This window comes from Drosophila eugracilis, unplaced genomic scaffold, assembly GCF_018153835.1.
Source record: "Drosophila eugracilis isolate 14026-0451.02 unplaced genomic scaffold, ASM1815383v1 contig_764, whole genome shotgun sequence".
Taxonomy (NCBI): Eukaryota; Metazoa; Arthropoda; class Insecta; order Diptera; family Drosophilidae; genus Drosophila; species Drosophila eugracilis.
In genome coordinates this window covers 437,614-448,415 of record NW_024573661.1, presented here as the reverse complement: position 1 = coordinate 448,415, position 10,802 = coordinate 437,614, and the positions used below count along the sequence as shown (strand labels likewise).

At 39.2% G+C, this 10,802-nt stretch overlaps 2 protein-coding genes across 4 annotated transcripts; one reads left to right on the top strand and one right to left on the bottom strand.

Moving 5' to 3' along the window:
• Positions 1–80: 80 nt before the first annotated feature.
• On the bottom strand, positions 81–5,323 carry LOC108106925 (RNA-binding protein 39). 3 transcript variants are annotated; one of them, XM_017214183.2, is made up of 6 exons: positions 5,204–5,323; positions 5,025–5,139; positions 2,453–2,595; positions 1,980–2,381; positions 1,371–1,911; positions 81–1,195 (listed from the first exon to the last, which is right to left on the bottom strand). In XM_017214183.2, the coding sequence occupies exons 2-6, from the start codon at positions 5,076–5,078 to the stop codon at positions 557–559; spliced, it is 1,779 nt and encodes a 592-aa protein (XP_017069672.2). In that variant the 5' UTR covers positions 5,079–5,139; positions 5,204–5,323; the 3' UTR covers positions 81–556. The 3 variants fall into 3 exon arrangements, with proteins under 3 accessions (XP_017069672.2, XP_017069673.2, XP_017069671.2); XM_017214184.2 differs by having other exon boundaries at positions 1,371–1,908; positions 5,025–5,318; XM_017214182.2 differs by having other exon boundaries at positions 5,025–5,317.
• Positions 5,324–5,974: 651 nt separating this feature from the next.
• Positions 5,975–7,580, top strand: LOC108107149 (ras-related protein Rab-30). Its single transcript, XM_017214556.2, is given in 4 exon segments — positions 5,975–6,024; positions 6,082–6,439; positions 6,582–6,944; positions 6,946–7,580. Coding segments are annotated over 2 exon segments (675 nt in total). The 5' UTR covers positions 5,975–6,024; positions 6,082–6,439; positions 6,582–6,638; the 3' UTR covers positions 7,315–7,580.
• Positions 7,581–10,802: the final 3,222 nt, after the last annotated feature.

Below are 10,802 nucleotides of genomic sequence, written 5' to 3'. Positions count from 1 at the left end.
GCTGCAATGGGAACTATCGGTGTCAGCCGATAACATTACAGCCCTGCCTATCGTTATACCTTCCGCTTGAAACCCAATACTTTTACAATTTCGTCTTTTATTATTTTGATTAAAGTTTTTTCTACAAAATATTGTATAGTAAAACTAGACTGGCTTAACGGATAGGTGAATTTAGTAATAACCAAAGTTTAAAAATTAAGTTCCGTGAAAGCCAACTATCGATAGATCGGTCAGTGTCCTTACATTTTTGGCGGTCAAACTAGCGAATTACAAATTAAGCACTAAGAACTAGGATGTTCTCCATCGGTAACTTCTTGCAGCATTTCAGGCGTTAGATAAACTTCATTTCTTTAACGGACATATTTGGTTCAAGGCGTGAATTGTTAAAAGTAATTTTTGAATCCATATATATTTTATAAATGTAATTAATTGTATTTTAATATGTGCCCCTAGTTTTCAGCTTGCGTCGAAAGTCTTTAAAAAAATTGAAAATGTTTTGACCAAAAATTGGTTACCGTAACGAATTTTAACAATCTTTATGCCCTCCGGGTCCGCCTCAATCGTCGGTGTTCTTTCGTGTCAACGCCACCAGATCGACAGCGTTGACGGAATCCGGGAACATCGTGTGGTAGTTAATTACGGGTACATAAGCAGCCGTAATCACTCGGCCGGCAAACCAGCGTCCGTGCAGGGCATTCACCGCCAGGACTGCAGTCGTTGTTCCCGGACACTTGACGTAAACAGTTCCCGTGGGCGAAGTGGTGTCAACGTGGATATGCAGCACTCCGCCGTGCTTGGCACATTCCTCCAGCACATCGTCCCGGATCTCCACGTCCCAGGTGGGGTTTGTTTCCGTGAGTGGATCAAACATATTGGACAGTATGAAGCACTGCGTGGCTATCGACGGAGCCACCTCCTGCTGTTGCACTGGCGCTGGTTGAGGAGCTGTGGCCAGCAAAGCATTGGCCGCCGCTTGGGGCACCGCCAGACCTGCTCCCTCCGCCAGCTTGAACATCAATTGCAGGCGCCCCGTTGCGCCCAGATCGATGCCCGTGCGATCCATTTCGTCCGTGTCCAACGAGGTGGTATTCATGTCTAGACGCTCCGTTACATTGCCCACCTTCATGAGGCGGCCGGCCAGCTCAAAGCCGTTCAATTGTTCCAAAGCCTTTTTGGCATCGTCAGCATTGTGGTACTGTAAGAAAAAAAATTAGTTACTTTTAAAATAAACATAAGTAGGTAAGCCCTAAAACTATGAAGTGGGGGGAATCCTTCTTTCTATAGTCACCCTAAAAGTCTACTAAAAAACATGCCTTCCTCTAAGTATAAAACCATTTTGCAAATATCTTAAAAATAAAATGGATACTAACCGTAATAAATCCGTATCCCTTGGATCGGCCCGTCTCCGTGTCCATTATAAGTTGAATCGCATCGATCTTGCCAAACGGCTCAAATATGCCCCTTAGCATGTCCTCGGTAATGTTGAAGTGCAGTGATCCCACGTAGAGGCGCATGGGACCAGTGTGACTCTTCGGCTGGAACGCGGGTGTCGCACTCTGGAGGCGATTTTTCTCAGCCTGTGTGTGCTGCACCATAATGGGGACTCCGAGCAGTCGCTGACCGGAGAGGCCCAGAGCCAGGGCCACGGACTCTGGATCCTCGAACTCGATGTAGGCAATGCCCTTGAAGCGTTTTGTCTTGTTGCACGTGATCAGGCGGACGTCGCGCACCTTGCCAACGCTGGAGAAGAACTCTTCCAAGTCACGAGCGCGCACTCGTTGCGACAGCTGGATGCAGAAGACGGTACGGGCGTCCCGCTCCTCGGGACTGAGCTCGGTGGGCGGGGTTCGGTCACCAGCTCCGTTTGCAGGTGAGCGGCGACGAGGCGAGTGGGTTCCCCGACGACGGCTGCTAAAAGTGGACAAAAATATTTAAATCAGATAGAAGATCGAATATATCGTCTTATGATGTCAACTTACTTCCTATCCTTTGAGCGGGAATGACTGCGCTTGCGTTCACGTATCGGACTTAGCCGTTTGCGCTGCTGATCACGAGATCGACTGCGGCGACGTTTATCCCGAGAGCGATCTTGTTGCAAGGACTTGCTGCCGCCACGACGATCCCGCGATCGCCGTTCCCTGTCACGATCGCCATAACGATTGCGACGATCATCGACGCCACGTTCATCCCGCGATCGACTGCGACGAGTCCTTTCGCGTTCACGCTCCCGCTCTCGGTCCCGTTCTCCACCTTCTCTGCGGTATCGATCCCGGTCGCTTCCCTCGCGATATCGATCACGCTCTTTATCTTTGTCCCTATGGCTGCTGCGTTCGTTGCCGCGATCTCGACGGGATTTGCCATCACGTGAGCCGCTTCTGCTTCTGATAAAATAAAAAAAACAGGGCAAAGTTCAAAAAATTGAGTAAAGTGCACATTAATTTATTAAACTTACCGTGAACGCTTGCTTTGCTTTTTGTGTGAGCTCCCGCCGTTTCGGGGACCGTTTTCAGCATAGTCGTCGTCGTGGCCTCCGCCGTCGGGGCTGCTGCCGCTGCGCCTGCGTCCACCACGTCCACCGCTGCCCGCACTGACATTCTACACAGATAGGTTGTTTGTTTTTTGTGGATTGGGTGTGGGAGTGGACGGAGAGGATGGGTGGGGGGGCGCAAGCAATAATGTAGATACAGATAAGTGGATTATTTTTTTTGTCGATTGGTATCAGTTTTTTTTGGTGGGTGGGAACACATAACGGGTGTTGATCGGTCGTTACGTTGTTGTCGTTGTTGATGTTGGTTGATTTTCGATTATATCATTTGAGTTTGTTATGATATATTATTTTTTCAGTTTCGTAAATATTTTTTTTTTGAATAAGAGAAAGCAAATCAAAGTAAATTAGTTAAATTTTTGGCATCTGCAAGTATATAAAGTAGAAATGCTTAAGTCAACAATGATCATTTGAGGATCATTGCCAATTTTTAGCAAGGTGGTAATAAGGATATAGATAAAGAGAGATCTTATAGGTAGTTTTGGTAAATATTATATATTAATAAATATATATTATATATGGCACACACACAGATGGTTCACGACGGCGAGAAATGTTGTCTCCACATGGGCAAATTTCTCATGCCTTTCTCATTCTCAATCAGTTCAGTTTTGGGGTAATGTTTAGCGCTGGCTAGTGGAGTGGACTGGTTGATTGGTTCTCAAAAAGACGTCGTCTATATATATATAGGACATAGACATTATATAAGTAAGATTGTAGTGCTATATTTTAAGAATTGCTTATTACTTTTTGTTTGTTTCAAATAGGTTTTGTTTAGGCTAAGCCCATTGGGCTCTTGTGTTGGTCATTATTGCTTATACGCGTATTTCGATTTCTGTTTATGGTAAATCTGTAATTTGTAATTTGAGCGATACTTTCTTTCTTGTCTGACTGTGAGTGAGAGTAGTAGTAGTGCTGCCTGCTGCCCCAGACAAGTTAGGAGGAGTATATCTGAAATTTAGTGCACGTTCAGTTTCATTGGTTTACATAGAGCAGTAAGGTAACGAATTTTAATTGGATTGTGTTCAAAAAAACTCAAACATAAACAAATCATATTGAATACAAAATGCCTAGATATGTTTTGGTTTTTTTTTTTTTTATTGTTTTGTAATTTTGTAATGGTTTTTTTCGCAGCTTCTGGCACATTCAAAACTTACCAAATGGTCTCCAGCTTTTTGTGTTTAGAATGACCAAAACAATCTCTAGCAACAATATTGAGCTTATTCGATTCTCTGCAAAGACATTTCACCCTTAAGAATTATTCTAGCATTTTTGTTTGATTTTTTTTTTAATGGTGATTGTGTGTGGGTAGTTTTTTTGGTTGTTCTTAAGTGAGACAGCAGATAGGAAGAAATAAGAGCCATTCAACTCAAGATTATTCGTTCGGGGCGAGAGGAGCTTCAAACAGTTCCCTACTCTCGAGATTGTAAAACAGAATTATTTAAGTGTTTTGATAAACTTTATAAAAAGGGACCAATACTTTTGGCTTTATGTAATAATACATTTCTTGTACACTCTTATTGAAGAGGAGGAACAATCTATCAGACAATAAAAAAATTTGTTTGATATATGGTTTATTGAACTACTTTGAATGGCCAAAAATGGTTTCAAATTGTACATTCAAAAAGAAAGAAATTTATAAAAACTTGTATGATAACAAATGTGCAAAAACATCTACATCTACATATTCAAAACCTATAAATATTCTATATAAGGTTTGAAAGAACCTTAGACGACCTTTTTAAGCGCAGCCACAGATCGTTGGACCAGATAAGATAAGAAATTGATAAGCAATTCTAAATACTTCGTCGGACTCAGTCAGCTAAAAATGTTAATGTCAGTTTATGTATTATCCCTGCTTATCTCTGACCGCGACTGCTTTTTAAAAAACATTTTAATGTTTACAGACACTTGTTACACGCTCTCAGTTGCCCTTGCAACTAAGCCAAATATTTTGCCCCCACTGTACCCACACCCACTGCAATCGACAGTCGACAGGACATGACTGTTCCAAATGCCGCGGTGGAAAATAAACAACACCAACCCACACACAGACAGATTTTAGTTCGCGAAATAATTTTCTGTATGCACGCAGTCAAGTATAAAACTATATGAACAAAAAAAAATTACCAAAATCAGCACGCAGAGCTGTTTCGACGCCTGATCTTTTATTAAACAACAAAATTAGGTTAAAAATCGATTTAAGACCACTTAGTATGCATCGAGTGCACATGTGTGTGTGTGTGTATGTGTGTGTGTGCCCGAGACGACGACTTACATACAAACACAGAATGCACGTACGTACACAAGCGCGCCTGTGGGTGTCTCTATGTGGGGAAAAGAAGTATACAAACGTACATATGAAGTAACTGTTTCTTTTTTTTATCGCAGCAAAATAATCGCATTTGTTGGTTGGTACAAAAACCAGTGGGTCTTAATTTAAACGATAATTGCCTGATTTCGGGCACTCGAAACTTACATTTTTCTGATACGGCGCCTCGAGCATCGCCTCCACATCGAAGTCCTCGGCCATGTTCGAAAATGTCTTAGGTTCTATTCGGGGTGCTCCGTGAAAAAAGTCCCCTGCTCGGTGTCTGGCACGTTTTAAGAAATCAAAATGTGGTGGAGACGCACAGCACAATTCGTTGAACCACTTACGAACTCCGTCCTCGTCTTATGCGTTTATAAATGTACAACTTTTATTAATTTTCCAAAAGATTTTCTTCTCTAGCGTGGCTTGTTTTCGGCTTCAGGGTTGTCTTAAAAAGTATCGATAGATCACTATCGATAACATCCACAGACTGAAACTAATACAGAAGACAATAGTGCATCGATAGTGTTTCAACCGATACTTCATAAAATACTGTTCATCCCGTGGAGCATGAGAATCAATGGTCAAGTCTAGGTATTAAGGGAAAAATAAATCTGGACTATAGTAACAAATTAAGATATTGTAAATCTCTATATTTTGTTTGTTTATTATTTTATCACTTCTTGTATTTTATTTAATTAATACAGTCTACAGTTTTAAGTATAGGGGATAACAAAGCGTTGGTATAAAGGTTACAATACAATACAATATTTCTATTCAGTTACAGTTTAAATTACAGCAGACTTCGAAGGTGTTAAATATATCTTAAAGAGAGATCGTGTGGGTGGTATCTTTTGAGTCTTCCCCTTCTTGGTCTCCAAATTAGCTTCTTCGCTAGGGAGTTAGGATGAGTGCCAAGGCGTCTGAAGTAGCTTTCAGCATGGGTTCGACAAACATGGCCCAAATTTAAGGTAAGTAATTTCACCAATTGTTGATAGAAACAATTTTAGGCCAAAAAGTTTTAAATTTAATAATGACTAGAGGCTTGGAGGGAAAATTTAAATATCAGGTTTGCTCTGGGATTATTTGGTTGAAAGTTGTTTTGCTGTCTGGTAACACTATCTTTGTATATTTACATATATAAAACACATATATAAATAAGACAGTGGTATTTATAAAATATAGTAAAATCTGAACAGTTTGAAAACCTTAAAAAATCATTAAGCTCTACAACTTCAAGGTGCGTGGGGGAGGTTCGAGCAAAATATTTACGGCATACACGGGAGTCGTGTCATGATAACTTCAAATAGAAGAAAAGAAACGAAAATCAACAAAATTCCGTTGGTAAACATACGGAAAATACGAAATTAATGCGCCAGCATGCGACCAGTTGATGGCCACTTCCCGTATACAGAAAACCTGGTGAAAACACTTCTGAATGGATTTAGGTGCAATTCGCACCGATAAGCGAGAAACTAGCACCTGCTGTTGAGTCATCAGCTTTCAGCCAAATTGGCCAAAAAAGAAGGCCAGCTGTCGTTAGAACCACCCAAATTGCTGTCCAGGTACCAAGAGAGCGCCAGGTGAGCCACAGGTGAGAGGCGGAGTCTTCGACGAGGATGGCGTAAGCCGATCCAACGAACCACCACCCCATCGTAGTATAGTCGTTACGCGTCGCTGACTAGGTGTGTCTGAACTTCGACTAACTTTCGTCTACGTTTGCAGAGCACACACACACGCATCCAGTAGTCCGAAAACCAGCATATTTCGACAATAGCACCAATGGAAGACTACAAGTTCCTTTTCAAAATCGTCCTAGTTGGGAATGCGGGCGTTGGAAAAACCTGCCTTGTTCGCCGCTTTACCCAGGGACTGTTTCCACCGGGCCAAGGAGCCACCATTGGCGTGGACTTCATGATCAAGACGGTGGAGGTCGAGGGCGAGAAAATCAAGCTGCAGATCTGGGACACCGCCGGCCAGGAGAGATTCCGATCCATCACCCAGAGCTACTATCGATCAGCCCATGCTTTGATATTGGTCTACGACATCAGCTGTCAACCCACCTTTGACTGCCTCCCGGATTGGCTCGCGCGAGATCCAGGAGTATGCGAACTCAAAGGTGCTTAAGATTCTGGTCGGAAACAAGACGGATAGGGATGATCGCGAGATTCCCACGCAGATCGGGGAGGAGTTTGCCAAACAGCACGATATGTACTTCCTGGAGACATCCGCTAAGGAGGCGGAAAATGTGGAGCGGCTGTTCTACGAGATAGCCGCCGAGTTGATAGGTCAGGCAAGGAGTAAGGATGGCAGCAGTTCGGCTGCGGCGGCGGCAGCTCAGCGACAATCTGAGGGCAGTTCCATTGGGCTGGGAAGCTTCAGTGCCAAGGCGCAGAGCAATTGCTGCGGAGGACTCGCCACTGGCGGCGGTGGCTCCAACTCTAGTCAAGCGGGCTGAGCTATATACTGAACTGGAAACTGAGCAGCTACATATAACTAGTTTAGGACTAATCGTGATATTCCATTGATCTTTTATTACCATCAAGCTCTCCAATTCTAAATCCTATTATTCATTTGTTATACTTGATTTAACCTAAAATATTTAAGTAACCAATTATCACGATTGAGATATAATACCAAGGTGCAAACTAAAGTAAAAAATTCAGAAGCTAACCTATAGTTAGAAGTTCTAATCGTGATATTCCCTTTGCTATATTCTCTAAATTTGTTAATTGATTTTGTTTTCGATTACTTTTACAGAGAAAAGTATTTGAAAAAATCTTCGATATCACTAAACTAACAAAACAAATGATTATAGTACAAGAAAACCCCAAATATTTTAAGTTAACAATAGAATTTTATAATTACCAATTATCACGGTTAAGATCAACTACTGATATGCAAGGTAGCAGCATTTCTACAACCAGTTAAATCCCATTACTTGATATTCTGTTAATCTTTTACAATGTATTGCTTTTAAAAAGTAAAAAAAACTAGCTCTCCCATTTCTAATTTTTGAAACAAATATTCTATAAAATCCAATTTTTTGTTTAAACCCCAAGTATCACGATTAAGATCTACTCCAGAACTAGCTGTTAATGACTAAGGATGCTAAATATTTGTGTTACAAGAACTCCATTGGAGGTGTCGTTTATAAGGGCCTGATTTTCTTGATTAGTATTATATTAACGTATTGATCCGGTAATGGGTCGTTTACCAAGTGAGCATCACAGCCAAAGCTGCGAAGAATTTATGATATCAACAATACTATGCACACAATTCTGTTTATTTTGATTGTTTCCTAAGGAGTATTGCATATTTTATACATTGAATTTTTTGTATACATATACAATTTATGCATATTTATTTGCAACTATTTTAAAATATTTTTACGATTTATGTGCAATCATTTGTAATGCAATATTTGAATGGTACTCGTAATAGTGTTTAAGGTGATTTTATGACATTCCAAAAACTAAGATTTAGAAACTATGAATAGACCACAAAGCTAAACGAAAAATAAAAAACTAAATAAAAATAAACTAATTTTGAATTGGTTTAATAGATGTTTTAATATTAAGTTAAGGGTTTATTTCTCTGTTGAGAATGGAAATGGAGTTCATTCATTAAAAATCTTTGCTGCTTAGAATTCTTTTGGCTTACTAAATAAATTTGGTAAAGAGCTATTTATTTGCCATTTAAAGATCTTCTCAACTTTGAATTAAAAGCGTGATCTACATTTAAAATGTGAAAGTATAGTAAATGAACTTACTATCCACATTGAGTAACTATCTTTAGCAATAATATTTGAATGTTTAAAGATGCGGAAATAGAAGTTATCGGAGCATAATGGTAACGTGGAAACTCTGCATTAAGACTTACCATATACCTTCAGAAAGTATTACTAACAGCATTTTGACCTCAAAGAGCTTTAAAATAAATATATTAATACTGAGCCTCAATAAATTTCAGAATATAGAGTTCCAATGCCGTCATATACACTGAAACGAGCAAATATTTTCTTACCTGTCCTGTATCATTTTTACAAAGATATGTCGTTTTATAGCTTTTATAAAATAATTTAATATTATATAATATAAAACCATGAAGTGGCGATTTTTTATTTTTAGTTTATTATAAATAGAAAATACAACATAATGTTTTGCATATAATCATGCGGTTTTTACAAATTTTTTTTAAAGAGTCATAATAATGTTTACTTTGAAATAGACATTGTATAAAAAAAATTAAAATTAAACATATTTTCTAATAAGTAATATTTATATTTAAATGTACTTCTAGTAACACATTAACTAACATATATTGCACAAGATATATTGCATACAGTTTCGTTTTATTTTAGTCATATTGCTTAATAATAAGTTATTAATTACATAAATTGTATTCATTTTACAGTTTCATAACAATGATTTCTTCTTATTAGAGTATACATTTTTTAGATAAAGATACTTTTATAATAAGTAAGGTTTGAATTTATATCAAATGTATCTTTAATTAAAGAGATATAGTCACGTATTCATAAATCCATATATCTGCCTTTTTAACAATCAACATCTACTTATATTATAAGCTTAAACACGTCAACATATGTATTCGGGTATGCATGTTATTTGACTCATTATTTAAGTGATTTTGCCGACCGACTCCAAGATTACTCCAAAGTCAGCAATTTTGATCTGCTGCGCCGCAATGGATTCTCACACAGATAAATTTCCCTCACCCCACATCTGACGGATACTATAAACATCAAGCCCGCTAATGTAAACATCAATATCCGGCAGAGCCAAATCTGTAATCCAATCCTTTATGAAATTGCAAAGTCTAATTTAGAGATTTCAGCATCTTATTTTTCGACTCTCTGACTCAATCTATAAATGAATTTTTCGGAGATTATTGGATTCTAATCTCTATGCCGGAGTCATTTTTTCCATTAAAAAAAAGGGTGGTCAATAAATTGTGAAAGTGAGCAGTGAACCTCAAAGGTTGCCACTAAAAAAATGGTAATAGAGAATAAGAAATTAAATTTAGTCCAGAAGCCATTCATAAAAATTCAATTTGGTTAGAAAAGCTGTCTGTAAAACAAAAAGTCCAAGTCTGAGTCCTACAACTATTAGAAATTCATTTGAACCAGAATTGAAAGAGTTGAAGATATTCTATGGAAATCTAGGACAACATTCCGAGTAAATCCAAATATTTACCCAACTCAAGATGGAAGACAATCTACGGACCCATAAGAACACTTTTTGTGGATTATGCACAATAAGCTGTTTCCAGGAGCTGTTTCCACTGTACCAATGACAACATTGTACTTCAGTGGACTTACGCAAACATAAAGTTCGGCACAAATCGGCCAACAAAAATCAGATAGCCCAAACACGGCGAAAAATCTAAGTCTCCACAAGGCAATTACAATAGCGGATCAAGTCAACGAAATACTGAGGGCCTGCTCAATAGGAAAGACTGAAGTGGTTAATACGAATCTTCTGGACCATGTCGAGGTCGACACGATACTGGCGAAGGTGAACAGCCTCCCTTATCAAAACGTCGTTGAGGCAGTCGAATTTTCCATGTTTACAGTCCTTACAAAGGGAACTACTCTTTTGTACATCTAGGCGATGTCCAAGGTAGTGGACAGGAAGTACAGATTGATGAGGATCTACCAAACGATATCCGATGGAAAGCACGTTGTTTTGAAATACAACGAAGGACCGCCTAGAAACATACGCCCTCCTCGGAAATTGTGTATCCATTGGTAACACAATAGTCTGCCGAGTAAAGGACTTGTTCAATCTGGAGGAGGACAGTTGCATACCTAGACTGTTGAAAAGAGGCCAAGCCGAATGCGACTATCTGAGGACCAACCAAGAAACAGTAGATCTAATCGATGAATCTAGCACACCCTTCTTAACCAACTTTAATGGAACA